Source organism: Schistocerca americana, chromosome 3 (assembly GCF_021461395.2).
Source record: "Schistocerca americana isolate TAMUIC-IGC-003095 chromosome 3, iqSchAmer2.1, whole genome shotgun sequence".
NCBI lineage: Eukaryota > Metazoa > Arthropoda > Insecta > Orthoptera > Acrididae > Schistocerca > Schistocerca americana.
Window position 1 is genome coordinate 617,395,570 of NC_060121.1, and position 18,991 is coordinate 617,414,560.

Consider the following 18,991-nt stretch of genomic DNA (forward strand, 5'->3'; position numbering starts at 1 on the left):
TAACCCATTTTTTCTCAGCCAATTTCGACTGAAAAAATGCATAATTTGTTGTGGGACATCGGGGAATATTTCTGCTTCATCTCCTATAGTTTCCTGAAGTTCCGACAGGTGGCGGCACCTTCAAAATGGCGTCTGTAACGGAGATGCGTTCCAAGCAGAGAGTTGTCAATGAGTTTCTTTTGACGGAAAAAGAGCATCACAGATATTCATATGTGCTTGCAGAATGTCTACGGGGACCTGGTAGTGAACAAAAGCATGGTGAGTCGTTGGGTGAGGAGTCTGCCATCGTCGTAACAACGTCGCACAAACCTGTCCGATCTCCCGCGTGTCGGCCGTCCGCACACAGCTATGACTACCCTAACCTTGGAACGTTCGCAACATTACAATCAAACATGTCACGGTGCAGCTGGACGTGTCTGTTGGTGGTGGTGACACCCTCGTAACAAGGATCAACTCTGAAGTGTACTGTGTTACCCTCAGGAAACTGAAGAGACGACTTCAGCATGTATGTCGCCACAAAAATGCAAACGAACTTCTCCACTATAATGCAAGGCCACCCAAGAAAAGCTGACCAAACTTCGGACTGTCTTTCGCCATCCACCGTATAGTCCAACTCCCCGACTTCCATCTGTTTGGCCCAATGAAGGCTGCACTCCGCCGGAACCAGTATGCGGGTGCAGCAAGCTCCGTCGTCGACCAATAGAGTCGTACCATGAGGCATACAGGCCCTTCTAGCAAGGTGGCGAAAGCCGTAGCATTGAACGGAGATTTGTTAAAACTAGGGTTTTGTAGCCAAAGGAGTGGGAAACAATTTGGTATATTGAAATCCTGTATAAAACTAACCTGTTGCGTTATACATTGGACGCTTATCGTAGAATACCCAGATTTCAACCGGTGGGCGGGTACGCACCGTAAGCATGGTGGCTGCGTCGTATTGCCTCTCGCTCTCTGGGTAGTCCCTGTCCCTGAGGATGAGGCCCACACCGTACCAGAAAGCGAGCCCGTAGCTGGCGAAAGCGCAGAACCACTGGACGGCATTGCCGAACCCGTTGATCATGTTCCTCTTCACGCTGAACTTCATCGCCGCCTCCAGTTTCTTGTTGTACCTGCCGAAAATGAGTGAAACATAATTTATTCTCACATTTAAATTTTCAGTGCAAAGTCAAGCCGCTTCCATCGTTCCGTGCCTCTGCGATATGGAAGTGTACATAAAGAATAGGGGGGATATTAAGCCCTGCTCTATTCGACATTTCCTGAACGAACGTTTTCAAATTTTATCATAAGATTTAAATAGTGTTCCGTCTTAACTAAAGCTCTAGGTGTGCTTACTTATAGTGAGAATGGCCACTCCAATGTGATATACAATGACGTGACGAAAGTCATGGAATACCCATACGCACTTCTTCAGATTGCGGTAGTATAGAGTACACAAGGGGTAAAAGGGCAGTGCATTGGCGGAGCTGTCATTTTACTAGCGTGATTTATCGGAAAAGATTCCCGACGTGATTATGGACGCACGACGGAAATTAAGAGCCTTTCATCGCGGAATGGTAGCTGGAGCTAGACGAAAGAGACATTTTATTTCGGAAATCATTAAAAAAAACACTCCGTCGTCAGGCCACGAGTGGCCCACCGGGACCATCCGACCGCCGTGTCATCCTCAGAGCAAGATGCGGATAGGAGGGGCGTGGAGTCAGCACTACTATTTGGTCGAGTAGCTCCTCAATTGGCATCACGAGGCTGAGTGCACGCCGAGAAATGGCAACAGCGCATGGCGGCTGGATGGTCACCCATCCAAGTGCCGGCCACGCCCAACATCGCTTAACTTCGGTGATCTCACGGGAACCGGTGCATCCACTGCTACAAGGCCGTTGCCTGGTAATCATTAGGGAATTCAATTTTCCGAGATCCACAGTGTCAGGAGTGTTGCTGGTACACCAAATCTCAGGCATTACCTCTCACCACGGACACCACGCGGCTCTAGGCGCTGCGGTCCGGAACCGCGAGACGTTGCAACTACTGTAATTTCGAAAGTTTGTCTGCCTGAAAACGTACTGTTGTCCCAAGCATATTGCAACAAACGGTGTATTTCTATCGCTGCTCGTTTAGTTTTTATTGCCGTTTCAAATATACCGGTCATTTTTGAAACACCCTGTAAATGAAGCAGGCGAAAGGGAATACACTCGCTTAAAAAACTGAATTGATGGAAAATGCAAAATGGTTAAGTGGAAATGGTTAGAGGGCAAATGGAAGGATGTCAAACCGTGCATAATTAGGATATGGGTAGATTCCACCAACAGGAAAGCTGAAGTTTATTTTGGGGAAAATAGAATAACCAGCGTCCACACAGGAAGCCAGTACTAAGCAAGGAAGGGAAACCTGAAAAGGGAAAGAACTATCTAGAGAGTGTATGTAAGGGAAACAAATTTAAGAACAATATTACTGAAAGAGGGAGCGAATGGGGTGACGGTGCGGTAAGCAGACTGGAGTCGCATTCGGGTGTAAGACGGTTCGAATCCCCTTCAGACCATCCAATTTAGGTTTTCAGTGATCGCTTAAGGCAAATGCAAGCTTGATTCTTTGGAAGTGCACGTTTGATTTCCTTCCTCAAACTTACCTAATCAGAACGTTTACTCTAATGACCTCGTTATCGATGGGACGTTGAACACTAATCTTCCTCCCTCCCCCCCCCCCCCCCCACCTTTTTTTTTTAATTGTAAAAGGTGAGTAAGTAGATGAATACGAGATTGGAAATACTGCGAGAAGAATTTGACAGAGCACTAAAAGATCTAAGTATAAACAAAGCCCCTAAAGTGGACGACCTTCATTTGGAATTTTTGAGAAAGACAAACATACGTTCAGAACAGCGGTAACCAACCTGGTCCCCACCGTTCACTGGTGGGTGTTCCAGGTTCATGGTAGGTAGTAGGCAGCAAGCGGTAGGGATTTTAAAAATTTTCATCAACAATGTAGAAAAAGATAGATTGCTACTTACCGTAAAGAAGACACATCAAGTTGCAGACAGGCACTATTAAAAGAAACTTTCATAACTGTGCCTCTCTGCAAACTTCACGTGTCTTCTTTACGATAAGTAACAATCTGCCTTTTCCTACATTGTTGATATCCTTACCTAGAGTTTCCACGGTATGAAAAATTTTCATTAGGTTTTCATAAAATTTTGATATAGTTTTCATTAAGTAATTATTATTATATGGCTTAATTTGCTGTAACTCTGCATTATAACTTTAATAAAATAAAGTTACATTCCTAATTTGCTGTGGACCAGTGTGTGTGTGTGTGTGTGTCAGGGGGGGGGGGCGGGGAAGTTTTACAAGTGACGTAGACGCAAAAGTGGGTCGTAGGTAAAAAAGGTTGACTATCTCTGGTTTAAAGCATTTGTAGATTTACAGAAAGTTTTATACAACATTGACCTGACTACATTCTTTTAAATTTTGAACCCAGCTGAGGTAAAATACAAAGAGCGAAAGGTTATTTACAATTTGTACGGAAACCAAACTGCAGCTACAAGTAAATATAATAATGGCGTGTGACGAAGGCCTCCCGTCGGGTAGACCGCTCGCCTGGTGCAAGTCTTTCGATTTGACGCCACTTCGGCGACTTGCGCGTCGATGAGGATGAAATGATGATGATTAGGACAACACAACACCCAGTCCCTGAGCGGAGAAAATCTCCGACCCAGCCGCGAATCGAACCCGGGCCCTCAAGATTCACAGTCTGTTGCTCTGACCACTTCTCATTTTGCTCGCTTTTGTTCGTTGCATCTGCTCGGGGGGACGTCGTAAGACATCCGTTTAAGTTCGTTGTTGATCGATTAACTCAGTTTTTTTTATTACAGATGGCAGCTAACCCTCTGACTGAACACGCTGAGCTACCGTGCCAGCTATCTACTCAGCTACCGTGGGCGGACTGCAGCTACAAGTGTCGAAGGATATGAAAGGGAACCTGTAATTGGGAGAAGACATAATTCAGTGATCATCTGACAATGACATAGGATTTGTCATCCAAAATACGATGAAAATAAGCTGCTCTAAAGTATACATGCAAATTGAATACATAAATATGAGGAGAGGGCAGGTGATCTTTAAGAAATATTGTAAGAGTACAAGCGAAAAAAGAGTTATGGAATGTAGCCGAATTAAATCACGCGATGCTGAGAGAATTAGACTAGAAAATGAGTCACTAAAAGAAGTTGATGAGTTTTGTCATTTGTGCAGTAAATTGACTGCCGCCGAAGTTGAAAGAAAAATGCAGACATGCTATAGCAAGGAAAGAGTTTCTGAAAATGCGAAATTTATAAACATCTAATATAAATTTATGTATTATGAAGTCTTTTCAAAAGTCTTTTGCCTCGAGTGTAAACTGGACTAAGCAGTCATCAGCCTTCTGACTGTTTTGATGCTGGTCAGCTACAAATTCCTCTCAAGCGGCAAAATCTTCAACTCAGAACAGCACTGCAACCTACGTCCTCAATTGTTTGTTACAGTTCTTACGCTCTGCAGCTACCTCTCGTACCAAGAAAGTTATTCCCTGATGTCTTAATACGTGCTCTTTCACCCAGTCCTTTCTTCGTGTCAGTATTTTCCATATGTTCCTTTCTTCACCTATCCTGCGAAAAACCTCCCAATTCCTTACCTTATCAGTCATTTCAACATTCCTCGGTAATACCATATCTCACACGCTTTGATTTTTTTCTATTCCAGTTTTCTCATAGTCCATGACTCTTTACCATAAAATGCTACGCTTCAGACGTACATTGTAAGAAATTTCTTCCCCAAATTAAGACCTATGTTGGTTACTAGCAGACTTCTTTTGGCCAGGGATGCCTTTTTTGCCTGTTCTGGTCTTCTTTTAAGCTTTCCTTCTCTCATTCATTGTGGGTATTTTGCTTCGAAGGTAGCAGAAATCCTTAATTTCTCCCACTTCGTGATCACTAGATCTGCTGTTGAGCTGCTCGCTATTCTCATTTCTGCTACTGCTCATTACTTTCGCCTTTTTTCGGTTTGTTCTCCGCACATATTCTGTACTCACCTGACTTTCGCTCCTGTTCAGCAGATCCTGTATTCTTCTTCACCTTCACTGCGGATACCAATGTCTTATGATTGATATCCTTTCACCCTAAATTTTAATCTCACTCTTGCTTCGTCGAGATGCAGACTGAACAGCAGGGCCGAAAGACAGCATCCCTGTCCTACAATTTTCTTTAATCCAAATATTTCTATCTTGGTTTTTCTATATTATTGTTCTCTATTGGCTCTGGTATATATTGTATCTCATCCGTCTTTCCCTTTAGCTCATTCCTATTTTCATCAGAATTTCTAACTTCACCATTTTACTTTGTCGAATGCTTTTTCCAGGTCGACAAACCCTATGAATATGTCTTGATTTTTCTTCAATCGTGCTTCAGCCGCATCAGAACTGCTCCTCTGGGGTTATCCTTTTGTATATTATTTTCTTCAGCAAGTTGGATGCTTGAACTGGTCAGCTGATTGTGCAATGATTTTCACACATTTCGGCTTTTACCATCTTCAGAACTATGTGGATGATGGTTTTAGAAAGTCTGATGGTCTAATCTCGCCGCTGTCGTACATTCTATACACCAACGTGAATAGTCGACTTGTTCCTACCTCCCCAAATGATTTTAGAAATTCCGGCCCAATGTTAGCTATTCTTACTTGATCTCAAGTCTTCCAAAGCTCTTTTAAATTCTTATCATATTAGTCCTCCGACTCACATTGGTCTTCAATGTACTCTTTCTAGATATCCGATCTCTCTGGGTGTGACAGTGTGAATTCCCATTGCACTGTAATGTTACCCTCGTTGCTTTTAATTGCACCGAAGGTCGTTCAAAAATGTACAAATGTGTGTGAAATCTTATGAGACTTAACTGCTAAGGTCATCAGTCCCTAACCTTACACACTACTTAACCTATATTATCCTAAGGACAAACACACACACCCATGCCCTAGGGAGGATTCGAACCTCCACCGAAGGTTGTTTTGACTGTTCTGTATGCTGAGTCACTTCTTCCGACAGTCATTTCTTTTTTGATTTCTTCACATTTTCATGCCATCACTTCGACTTAGCTTCTCTAAACTTCCTATTTAGTTAATTCCTACGTGACTTGTATTTCTGTATTCTTGAATTTCCCTGTACTTCCTTCTTCCGTTGATCAGCTGAAGTATTTCTTCTGTTAATCATGGTTTCCTCGTAGCTGCATTACTTGTACTTTCCACCTTCTGTGATTACCCTTCAGAGATGGCCATTTCTCTTCAAGTGAGATGCCTACTAATCGATTCATTATCGCAATATCTACACCCTCAAGGAATCTCAAACAGATCTCTTCACGGCTTAATATTTCCGTATCCCCCTTCTTTGCGCATTGAATTTTCCTGACTAGTTTTTTTAAAATTCAGCCTACTCTTAATCATTGCTAAATTGTGGTCTGAGTCTATATCTGCTGCTGGGTACGCCTTTCAGTTCAATATCTGATTTCGGAAACTCTGCCTGACCATGGTGTAATCTAACTGAAATCTTTCCGTAGCTCCCGGCCTTTTCCAAGTATACCTCCTCCTCTTGTGATTCTTGAACAGAGTATTCGCTACTATTACCTCAACTTTATTGCAGACTTTCTCCTCTCTCATATTCCTATTGCCTAGGCCAAATTCTCTTCGTTCGTTCTCCTACAATCGCGTTCCAATCCCCCATGACTATTACATTTGCGTTCTCCCTTTACAGGCGGAATTACTCGTTCATTATCCTCGTATACTTTCTCTATATCTTTATCTGCTGCTTGCGGCACTGGCGCGGAACTCGTATGGCATTGACGTGTACTAGTATACCTGAAGTATTCCTGTCGGCACTTGTTTGCTATAGAAACTAATGAAAACAGCCCTATCACTGAACTGCTCACAGTAGCTCACTCTCTGTCCTACCTTGATATTCATAACAAATCCTACTTCGTTTTACCATTTTCTGCTGCTTTTGATAGTAACCTATAATCAGTGTGTTTTTTTTCCATTTCTCTTCACTGACCCCTACTATACCTACTAGACTGAGCCATTGCATTTCCCTTTTCAGATTGTCCTGCTTCACGGAGTGTTTCAAGCTCCTGACATTTCACGCCCCGACTCATAGAACATTATTTTTTCGTCGGTTTTCTCCTCCTTGACAGTCCCCTCCAGGAGATTCAGATGAGGTCTAGTCAGGAATCTTTTCCCAATGAAGAGAAATCATTATACTTTATCAATTACAGGCCACATGCCCTGTGGATAAACATCATGTGTCTTTATTGCATTGGTTTCCAGTGCCCTCTGCATCGTTATGCCTTTGACCACAATTGAATCGTCCCTCTTTTAGGAGCAGTTTTCCGTCAGAATGGCAAGAGAGTGCCCTAAACTTCAGTCCGCTCCTACCGAGCGGAGTAGCGCAGTAGTAAGCACAGTGGACTCGCATTCTGGAGGATGACAGTGGACCTGCGTCCAATCATCCTGATTTTGGTTTCCCGTGATTACCCTAAATCGCTTTACAGCTCCGTCTCTAGTGACATCGTTGTCGACAGAATATTAAACACTAATTTCCTCCTCAATTCCGCTCCTCCACCTTCTTTGACAAGGACGTTGGCAGAATGAGACTGACTCTTTATGCCGAAACTCTTCGGACGTCGTTGCTGATGATCTTTATTCAAAATTTAAGCAAGGCGTGGTTCCACCCATTCATATCCCTAGATCAAGGGGTAACGTTCCTAGAAATATATTACAAGCAGCTCCTACCCTCCAATTGCAACCTAGATTTACAAAAGGTCTCTTTTTGTTGTAAGAGAAACGACACAATTTGAAATACTGTCCCAAATATTCCCAAACGGAAATTCCACTACAAGCTCGTCTCGTATTCGGTTAAAGATACTCGACTCTACAACGTCTTCGAGGTAGAGAAGTAAACGCATTAAAAAAATGGGGGCGGGGTGGGGGAGGAGGGGGACAGCTACTAAGTGGACGGCGCTGCGGTTCTATTAATCGCGAAGCGTTTCGGAAACTCCGCTTTGTCTTCATGCGGTCAACTGGAACATTCAGCCAATTTGCAAGGATTTGAAACAGACAAACGATAAAGAATTTTCACGCCAGATTCAATGACCCCAAAATCATGTGATGCATAACTCCGTCTGTATCCAACACGTATTTCATTCATACTTCGATCCTGACTCACGTTATTTGTTACTCTTGGATGCAGCAACACATTTCTAACTATCTCTTCATCTGATTAGGGGTTCCCAACGACTAACTTTATTACCTATTTTAGTAATCCGTCTTCATTTCGCAGATTTGCGAGGCTACTATTTATTATCTCTCGTTTTTCCCTCGTCGAGGTCCCACACCCAAACGACACTGCATTGCAGACGTACTCTTGAAGAAACAGTTTTTAGAACTTAAATTTGTTATTTGATATTTATGGAGCCCTTCTCACGTCGAATGTGCAAGTAGTGGAAAATTGCGTTTGTCATGAAGGTAAGTCATATACATTACACGAAACCCGTTAACACGAATTCTTCCTGATATTTATGTGGCTGCCTAGGTGCACTAGCGAATCAGCTTCAACTTCCCTTACACAGTAGCCGCATTGGAGATTATCCACTGATTGTATGGGCCGGTTTAGCTCATGACGCTTTACAGGAATTCCGAAACCACCTCCTCGTTGGAAACCTGAAAATATACTATTTGTTTTCATTAATGATTACTTTCACTGTAACTAAGCAAGAATTGTTAGCCCTTATAGTCCCAGAGTAGCATCGGACTGAGACTGTCTACATCTACGCTGCATTTCACAATTATGTGCCCGGCAGACGGTTAATCGAACCACTTTCCCACTGTTTCTGGACTGTTCCATTCTCAAACAGCGCAAATGAAAAGAGAACATTTAAATTTTTCCCTGCGCTCTCCGATTTCTCTTATTTTGTTGCAATGAACCTTTCTCCCTACGTAGATACGTGCCAACAGAATATCTTAGCATTCGAAGAAGAATGTTGGAGATTGAAATTTCGTGAAAAAATCTCGCCGCAACGAAAAATGCCTTTGCTTTAATGATTGATACCCTAACTCAAGTATCGTAACTGTGACACTCTCGTCCATATTTCACGGCAACACAAAACGTCCTGCCAAACTTTGAACTTTTTCGATGTCCTCCGTCAATACTACCTGGAAAGAATCCCATACCGCACAGCAGTACTCTAGAAAACGAGGAACAAGCGTAGTGTAATCTCATTAGTAGACTTGGTACGTATTCTACGTTTTTTGCCAATAAAACGCAATCTTTGTTTTGTTTTCCCCCCACCATTATCTACGAGACAGTTCCCATTAAAGTTGTTCATAACTGTAATTCATAGGTATTTAGTTGGATTGACAGCCTTTTGATGTGTATCCTTTATCATGTAATCGAAATTTAACGGATTTCTTTTAGTATTGGCGTGGATGACCTCACACTTTTCATTATTTAGAGTCAGTTGCCAATTTTTGCACCATACACGTATATTGGGTAATTCATTTTGCAATTGGTTTTCATCTTGTGATGAATTTATTGGACGGTAAACCATAGATCATCTGCAGTCTAAGAGGACAGATCAGATTGTCTGCTAAACCGTTGCTATAGATTAGTTACAGTAGAGGGCCTATAAAATTTCCTTGCGGAATGGCAAATATCAGTTCTGTTTTACTCGATGAGTTTCCATCAAAAATTGGTTCAAATGGCTCTGAGCACTATGGGACTTAACTTCTGAGGTCATCAGTCCCCTAGAACTTAGAACTACTTTAACCTAACTAACCTAAGGACATCACACACATCCATGCCCGAGGAAGGATTCGAACCTGCGATCGTAGCGATCGCGCGGTTCCAGACTGAAGCGCCTAGAACCGCTCGGCCACTTCGGCCGGCGAGTTTCCATCAGGGCAACTGAGAAGATACTCCAAAGAATGCAATCTGATTAGAAGCTGCTTGTGAAGGTCGTTATCAAAAGCCTTTTAGAAACCTAGAAAAGTGGAATCAATTTGTGACAACCTGTCAATAGCACTCATTACTTCGTGAGAATAACGAGCTAGTTGTGTTTCACGAGAACAATATTTTCTGAATCCTTGCCGACTAATTGTCAAGAAATTTTTTTCTCGAAGTAAGTCTTATCTTAGAGAGTAGCAGAAAAGGAATACATAAGCCATCATTTATGCATATGTGTGGCCATAAAATAAAGGAGGTATTGGTGTAAATCATTTTTTTTAAAAAAAAAAAACGAAGATTATTGTGACTCTCAGTATACTCCACTTCTCCGTTCCTACAACGCTCCATGCGAATTTTCCATTGATGGAAACTGTGCTGGAAGTCTTCCTCTGTGAGCTCCTTGATGACGTGTGTCACGTTTTTCTTTCGGTGCTTCATCGGGCTGAAATCCTGTTCCTTTTAATGTAGATTTGATCTTGGGAAATAGATAAGAGTCAGACGGTGCCAGGTCAGGCGAATAAGGTGGTTGGTCTCAGGAATGCTGTACTTTCCGAGAAACCTCTTAACTGGCAGTGCCGTATGAGAAAGCATTGTCTGGATGCAGAACCCATAACTCGTTCTTCCACAATTCCGGTCGTTCTTTTCTTATTTCTCTCGCCTAGTTGAGAAGAATCTCAAGGTAGTAATACTGATTAGCAGTTTGACCTTCAGGAACTCAGCGAAGATACACATTTCCAGGAATATAGAGAAACATATCGCTTTGAATCTTGATTTGGTCATTCGAGGTGTTTTCGTGCACGGTAAAGCTGGGGCCCTTCCAATACATGGACTGGATGGTCTGTGGATCAGAAGTGGAAAATCAAGATTAGTCCACATGTTATAGCTGTTTCCGAGAAATTAGGATCATTTCCAGTGGTATTCCTGGAGTACAAACATTTTCTGGAGCTTCTTTTTGTTCGAGCGTGAGAAGTTCGGCGCCAGTTTCTCATACGCTTTTCTCATGTAGAAATCGTTACGTAAAATATGCCTTAGGAATTCCACGACAATTTCTATAGTTTCAGCAATAGCTCGAATACTCAACCGACGGTCAGATCGAATCAAATTACCAACTTTTTCGATATTTTTATCCGTTTTTTGATGTTGAATGGCGTGAATCATCTGCAGCGTCTTTCGGCCCTCTTGGAAACGCTTGAACCACTGTAACACTCGCGTACATGATAAACAGGGTTTGCCATAATTTCTTTGAGTAAAAGTAGCAGTTTTTCCAAGTTTAATGTGAAACTTCACGGAAGTTACTTGCTTTTTTATTACAATTATCACTGTTCCGGCAAAACAGAAATAGCAACTCACAAACAAACGAAGGCTACAGCCACACTGGTTGCCTACAGACATCATAGGCGCCCTATTCGACAGAGGAGTCTTCACAGTTCACAGCAATTGGTTCTTCATCCTTGGTGCATACGTACTTACTCTGTGACAGCACCAGTCCCGTTATTTTACAATCACATCTCGTATGTGTCTCTATGAGCTAACGAAACAATGTGTCGAGATTATGTAGAAAGGTATACTGGATGTACAAGTGGGGTGGACAAAAATTGATGCTTCAACATAAATTCAGATGCTAGCCAAGCCTGCAATTTGCACTGGTGTAGTTGACAATAAACGACACCTGTGCTGTGTCCTCAATACGTTGCAAGTGTCAGTCATGTTCAGGAACATGTTCTGTGGCGTTATTTGGGAAAAACCTCATCCAGTAAGTCACAACGCGGACGAAAGGGTCTGTCGAGTGATCGTGAATGACAGTCATTGAAGAGACTGTAACGATAACATGAGGTCGACAGCTGCAAAAGCCACTGCAGCAGCAGCTGCAGCTGCAGAACTGAATGGCGTACTCGCGAACGCTGTCAGCAGCAAAACAACACGTAAGGAGCATCATAAGCAGGGACTGCACAGCGGGCTGGAATTCCAAAACCGCTCATCAGTCATGCAAATGCCCATAGCAAACAAACTTGGTGCCGAAACCATGTGGAGCAATGGAAGAATGTCATTTGGTCACTGTTTCCAACTTCTGGCCGAGTTTACGTCCCAAGAGTGATATATGGCTGGCGTTCGGTGATGATTTGGGATGCCATATCGCGATATCCCACGGGTCGCATAGTTGGAAGATCGAGGATAATGTGACCGTTGCGGCTGATCAGTTTCAGCTCCTGGCACAGTGTTTGTCACCAGTGGTGATGCTGTGCTTCAAGACGAGGGGCCCCCGACTCATGCAACTCACATTGGCCTGGACTGGTTCTGTTAGCAGAAGGGTAAAGTGTCGCATCACTCCCGACCACCACAATTACCAGATCTCATTGTAATGGAACCTTTGTGAACTGTTTTGGAGAGAATGGTGCAGATCGCTGTCCACCTGCACCATCATTACCAAAATTTGCCACCATTTTCCAGGAAGAATGGTATACAATTCTCTTGTAACCCATAAATATCCTGAATTTATCCATTCCGAGACTACTGGAAGCTGTTCTGAATACCAACGGTTTTCCTACAACGTTTCAGGTTCAAATGGTTGAGGAACAGTGGGTGCAGTACCTTCACGAAGCATATAACTTTTCCGGTAAAAATGTAGTGAACTGCTATTGACGTCAGAACGTGATATTTTTTATCTGTTTACTTTGTACCATATTCCAGAGTAGAACTTAAGTTTTCTCAAATGATCTATAGCATTTGGTGTATTAGATAAAGAGTGCCATTTCAGGGGCTCTGGATAGTAACAACATTTTTCTTCCTCTATCAGATAGCACTTTGCCACTAGTGTCGATAAAAATCCTCTAAGCGGTATGTGAATTATCTTTCCCGATATACCTCACTGGGATACACAGCGGTTCTGTACGCTGACGTTGCCTTATTACTTTCACACATTGATTTGTCTCTACGACTTCCTGGAAGAAACCACAGTGTGTTCGTAGAACGGGCAAGAAACATTTTTACTCGTATCACGTTCCCGTCTGCGAGGTACCATTTATTTTCATGAAATGTGCCTTTTTACTTTACCTAATACAGATTTGCAAGGAATATCTACACAAATCATTCACTTGTCGCACGATTAGGAAGTACACGACGTACCTCAACTATGAATTTTGGGTTGGTATTAAAAATGCTCTTCTAAAGACAGTCTGTGGGGGACCGAAAATGGAGCGTATCGACGAATATTTTCTGCGGTTTGCAACACACAAATTCAATACTGTTATTATCACTGCCCATTTTAAAACCGTAATTCATGAAAGGTTTTAACCGACATTATGCTTCTAATTTTCCTTTCTGACTATGTCACTATACGTGTATTTTCGTTGCAGTTCAACATCTTCCGTTACACCACCTGCCTTCCGCTTAACACCCATAAAGCAGAGATGATATTTCTTTGCAGTCGATATCACCATTTTAATAAATGTCATTACAGAGAAAATAAACAGAACACCATGTTAATGGTGTTTTTCAGTTATTAAGTGTATCTCTGAAAATGGACGTTCCCTTATTTCTTAGAAAACAGACTACATTCAGTTCTGTACAACAATTAGAATCATACCAGCAACTGATGTAGCGAATGGACACGAGTCACTAAACAGAATAGAGTGTTCCAAGTTTTTGGGTGTACATACTGATGAAAACTTGAACTGGAAGCAGCGTGTTACTGAGCTGCTCAAAAAAAGTTCAGCTTCTTTTTCTTGGAAACAAACAACACGACCTCCTAACATATCTTGCACATTTCCATCAATAATATTGTACGGAATAATTTTCTGTGGCAACTAACCACTTATAAAAAAAATAGTGATTACACTAAAGCGAGCAATGACAATAGCATGAGCTTTTCACCCGAGTCATCTTGTAGGTACTCCATGAAGGAGTTTGGCATTTTAACCGCACCTGCCGCGTAGGTGTGTGAGTCAGTTTTATCAGCACGTGATGGGGTTTGAAAAAGACTCATTTGCAGATCGCCATTTGACCGGCAGATTTTGGGACTCCTGGAAGTGACAGTGGCCTGATGATGGTTCAAAAAATGGTTCAAATGGCTCTGAGCACTATGGGACTCAACATCTTAGGTCATAAGTCCCCTAGAACTTAGAACTACTGAAACCTAACTAACCTAAGGACATCACACACACCCATGCCCGAGGCAGGATTCGAACCTGCGACCGTAGCAGTCCCGCGGTTCCGGACTACAGCTCCAGAACCGCCCTGATGTTGGACTCCGTGGGAACGTGAAAGCAGGCCTATTTTCCGTCAAGCTTCCAGTCGACCACATCTCACCGCCACATGGGAGGATCGCTGAACTGTGCACCAAGCACACAGTAGCTCACTTCACAGCTGCGGCTGCCATTTGGGAAAAAGTAATGGACTCCCTGCAACGTTCTGTATCATCCCTCTCCTACGGTCAGACACTATCAGCAGCCGGCACAAGGGAATTGGGCTCCCGTGTGTAGCGTATAGGGGGGTGCCGTGACTGGGAAGCATGGACTGCTGATGAAGCGCGTCACATTCTCAGCAATGAATCGCGATTTGGCAATGCAATCCTTCCGGTCTTTTGCAGAGGCACAGTTGTGTTGTATTGTATGGTAACCGGGGGCCTAGAAACGACGGAGAGACTCCGTCCCCGCCGCAGCCGCAGTGGTCCACAACCCCATGACGACTACTGCAGTCCACTTCACCCCTCCGCCGCCCCACACCGAACCGCTCTTTCAGGGTTATTGTGCGGTTCGGGCGCCGGTGGACCCCGTCCCCCAGGGAACGTCTCACACCAGACCAGTGTAACCTCTACGTTTGCGTACTAGAGTAATGGTGGTGTATGTGTACATGGAGAACTTGTTTGTGCAGCAATCGCCGACATAGTGTAGCTGAGGCAGAATGAGAGGAACCAGCCCACATTCGTCGAGGCAGATGAAAAACCGCCTAAAAACCATCCACAGACTGTCCGGCTCACCGGACCTCGGTACAAGTCCGCCGGGCAGATTCGTGCCAGGGATCAGACGCTCCTTCCCAGTCCGTAAAGCCGTGCGTTATACCGTGGGCAAATGATGATGATTCGGACAACACAAAGCCCAGTCCCTGAGCGGAGAAAATCTCTGACCCAGCCGAGAATCGAACCCGGGCCCTCAGGATTGACATTCTGTCGCGCTGACCACTCAGCTACCAGCAGTGGACCACAGTGGTGTTACTCATGGCGTCATGGAGTGACGAGCCATCGGGTATGACTTGACGTCACTGCTGGTAGTGATTGTGGAGGAGGAAGAAGAGGAAGAGATTAGGTTCAAATGCCTCTAAGCACTATGGGACTTATCATCTGAGGTCATCAATCCGCTAGACTTAGAACTACTTAAACCTAACTAACATAAGGACATCACACACACATCCATGCCCGAGGCAGGATTAGAAACCTGTGACCGCAGCAGCAGCGCGGTTCCGGACTCAAGCGCCTAGAATCGCTCGGCCACAGCGGCCGGCAGGAGATTAGGATTTCGATACTTGTGGTAAGGTCTTATGGGACCAAACTGCTGAGATCATCGGTCCCCAGGAACTGAGGGCGTGTTGAAACGGAGCAGCACTACTTAATCTAACTTAAACTAACTTACACTAAGGACCACACAGACACCCATGCCCGAGAGAGGAATCGAACCTCCGACGGGGGGAGCCGCGCGGGCCGCGACAAGTCGCCTTAGATTGTGCGCCTATCTCGCGCGCTCCAAGAGATTGGAGTTAAACGTCCCGTCGATAACGAGGTCATTGGAGACAGAGCGCAAACTCGGATAACGGAAGGATGGAGACGGGAATCGACCGTGCTCTTTCGAAAGAACCATCCCAGCTCTTACCTTAAGTGATTCATGGAAGTGAAAGGACGCGGGTTTGAACCGTCGTTCTCCCAAATGTGAGTCCATTGTGCTAACTACGGTAGTGACTGTGGTAGCTCAGACTACACCATCGTCCGTTAGTAAATCCCGTGTCCTCAAGTGTTTTACGTCTCATTCGAAGGCATCGTGGTGACGTTTCTCAACAGGGCAATGCTCGAAACTTTCGGGCAGATTAAAATGGAATGCCAGACGGGGAATGGAACACGAGAACTTTGCTTTCGTGGGCAAGTGCTCCCAGTCGTTGGTACGGAATCTTTTTCATGCGTGAATAGCATTTTACATGTGGAATTTAATATTTCTGCTGTGCTATCAGCATCAGATAGATCTATGAGATATCAAATGGTCGGTTTGCACCCGTTCGTTGACCTTACGTATGACATAGGTATTTACGATAGATCTTTCACCAGAATCTAATAGTAAAAATTATTGTAGACTTCACGCAGGATTCTTGTTACGGTTGCATGTATTGATAATCTCTGAATGGTCTCAGTAAACGAGTTTGAGTCTTTGCCTCCTTATATTTTATTTGGATCGCAATTTTCCAGCCCGCTGCTCACAATTTCTTTCAGCTTTTACCCCAACCGCTCCGTATTAAATAACTTTATAGTCAGGCCATCAAACAGTACTCTCTAATCAATCCTTATGACCTTTCTGTCTTTGTCTCATCATCATCATGGTCACTAATCCTGTCCTAACTGATGACATTCTCGAAAAGATCAGTTCTGTTTGTAACAAAGGTGTGTGAAATATTTCTTTCGTTTGTAGGATGATGGACTAGAACGTACTTCGAGATAGTGGTCAGACAATATTTTTAGTATTACAGCAGGAAATTGCTTGTACTTGCTGATAAGAAATGAGAATCGTGTCACGAATCGACCTACCGCATCAGGCCACTGTGAGCACTTATCTTTGTCTAGAGGACGTCCAAGGGCGGCCTCTAAGAAGTCTTCAGCGAGCTGACGCTCTCGCAGACAGTTCGCCGACGAGACAACTGTTACTTAGCTGGAAAACTCGTGGGGCGTGCGCTGCACCTAGCGGTCCGGGGTTTGCAATGTGTTTTCGACGATGGGCTAGTGGGCCGCGTTCCGGCGTAGCTGGTGGTGTAGCGGGAAGAGGGGCCTTTTCCACCGAAGCCTGGGACTGATGCCGCGACCCGCCGTCTGTGGAAGAGGTCCACTCTAGGTTCCGTAACGGCACCGCAATCTGCATGTTTACCGTTTCTCCATTAATATCCAGTGAGAAATTTTGAAGTGGTTTTTTGCATTTAGTAGTGCAGCAGCGTTGTCCTAACTGCAGTTACGACACGTTATACCAGATGAGTGTCTCGTAAGGCGTGCTGACTTAGGCAATGCTCGTTAACTGGGCGGATCTCCGAGAGAATCAGATACCCGCTAATTATCATCTCGCTATTTAAATCGCTTGTTCTGTTTTACAAGGGGCTTGTTTATTTATTTAATTAATTATATTCAAGGTTGATATGACTCAAATCTTAAGATTTATCTTTTAACTTTTATTTTTGTAATATTTATTTCAGTAGTATCAGTTTTCTTATACCCGTGGTAAAACTTTCTTCTAATTACATGCTTGCTGTTTACTGCGCCGTTGATGAGAGAAGTGGATAAGGGTATACGACCTTACATTCACTAATTTTTTCGTTGCGAAGAGTGTAAAAAGTTTTGGTGTGATTTTTAACGCTCTACCTGAGTTCCTTGCGGGTCCCCCTTATGGGATTGGCCCAGCCTGGGATCGCTAAGCTATTAATGGGATTATTTAAGACCAGTAGTGTGGGTTTTCCAACCAAAAACGTCTTGCAAATGCAGCGAAATTGTCTTAACTTACTGTAGCTGTCCGTTAGATAACATGGTAGCAGGAATTTTTACTTGTCCTTTCTTATATTATAAAACAAAGTGTTAATAAAGGAAGGGTGCAGCTAATCCCTAAATCTAATTTCTAAAGGGTGAGATTCAGATATTTGTTGCGTCTCTTTATTGGGCAAGTTAGTTTCATTATGTCTGTAATAACAGCCTTGTGAATCTTTAAGACTCAGTTAGACTGGGCTGCTTGGCCATGTTCTTGCGGAGTGTCTCGGGTTCTGCCGCCCAGTGCGAACGGCTTGAAGCACTAGGAAATTGATCAGAATATTTTGTAAAACTTTCACCTTCAGATTTCTTATTACTGTTGTTGTAGATGCCTTTTCTTAAAACATTCATTAAATTAGTTTATTTGTTTCGGGATTTGCCAAGTTACGGTTAATTTGGGTGCTACTGTGAGTTTATGTACATTATTTCATCCACTGCTAAAAGCTTTTAAGACTGACTGATTTTATTTAAAGCTTATACCGTTAATATTATGTAATTTTACCTTCAAATGTTCATTTATGTAAAGAATATTTTGTACATTTCATCGTACCTAAACGTTTGACTTGCAGTGCTCTCAGTTTAGAAATTGGTTTTGGGGGCAATCCTCGAGTTTGCTTATTTATGTGCAATCTTGTAACATTAATAAATTTTAATTTAAATGTGCATTAGCGAATTATGTTCAATCCCCATTTCCCCAGGCGTTTCTGTTGTTGTTGTTGTGGTCTTCAGTCGTGAGACTGTTTTGATGCAGTTCTCCATGCTACTCTATCCTGTGCAAGCTTCTTCATCTCACAGTACCTACTGCAGCCTTCATCCTTCTGAATCTGCTTAGTGTATTCATCTCTTGGTCCCCCTCCACGATTTTTACCCTCCACGCTGCCCTCCAGTACTAAAGTGGTGATCCCTTGATGCCTCAGAACATGTCCTACCAACCGATTCCTTCTTCTAGTCAAGTTGTGGCACAAGATCCTATTCTCCTCAATTCTATCAATATCTCCTCATTAGTTATGTGATCTACCCATCTAATCTTCAGCATTCTTTCGTAGCACTACATTTCGAAAGCTTCTATTCTCTTCTTGTCCAAACTATTTATCGTCCATGTTTCACTTCCATACATGGCTACACTCCACACAAATACTTTCAGAAACGACTTCCTGACACTTAAATCTGTACTCGATGTTAACAAATTTCTCTTCTTCAGAAACGCTTTCCTTGCCTTTGCCAGTCTACATT

At 43.3% G+C, this 18,991-nt stretch overlaps 1 protein-coding gene across 1 annotated transcript in view; it reads right to left on the reverse strand.

Moving 5' to 3' along the window:
* Nucleotides 1–18,991, reverse strand: part of LOC124606965 (ATP-dependent translocase ABCB1-like) — a 174,829-nt gene that overhangs the window by 87,973 nt on the left and 67,865 nt on the right. The window contains exon 8 of the mRNA XM_047139102.1: nt 911–1,106. Within this exon, the coding sequence (XP_046995058.1) occupies nt 911–1,106 (196 nt within the window). The remainder of the gene's footprint in view (nt 1–910; nt 1,107–18,991) is intronic.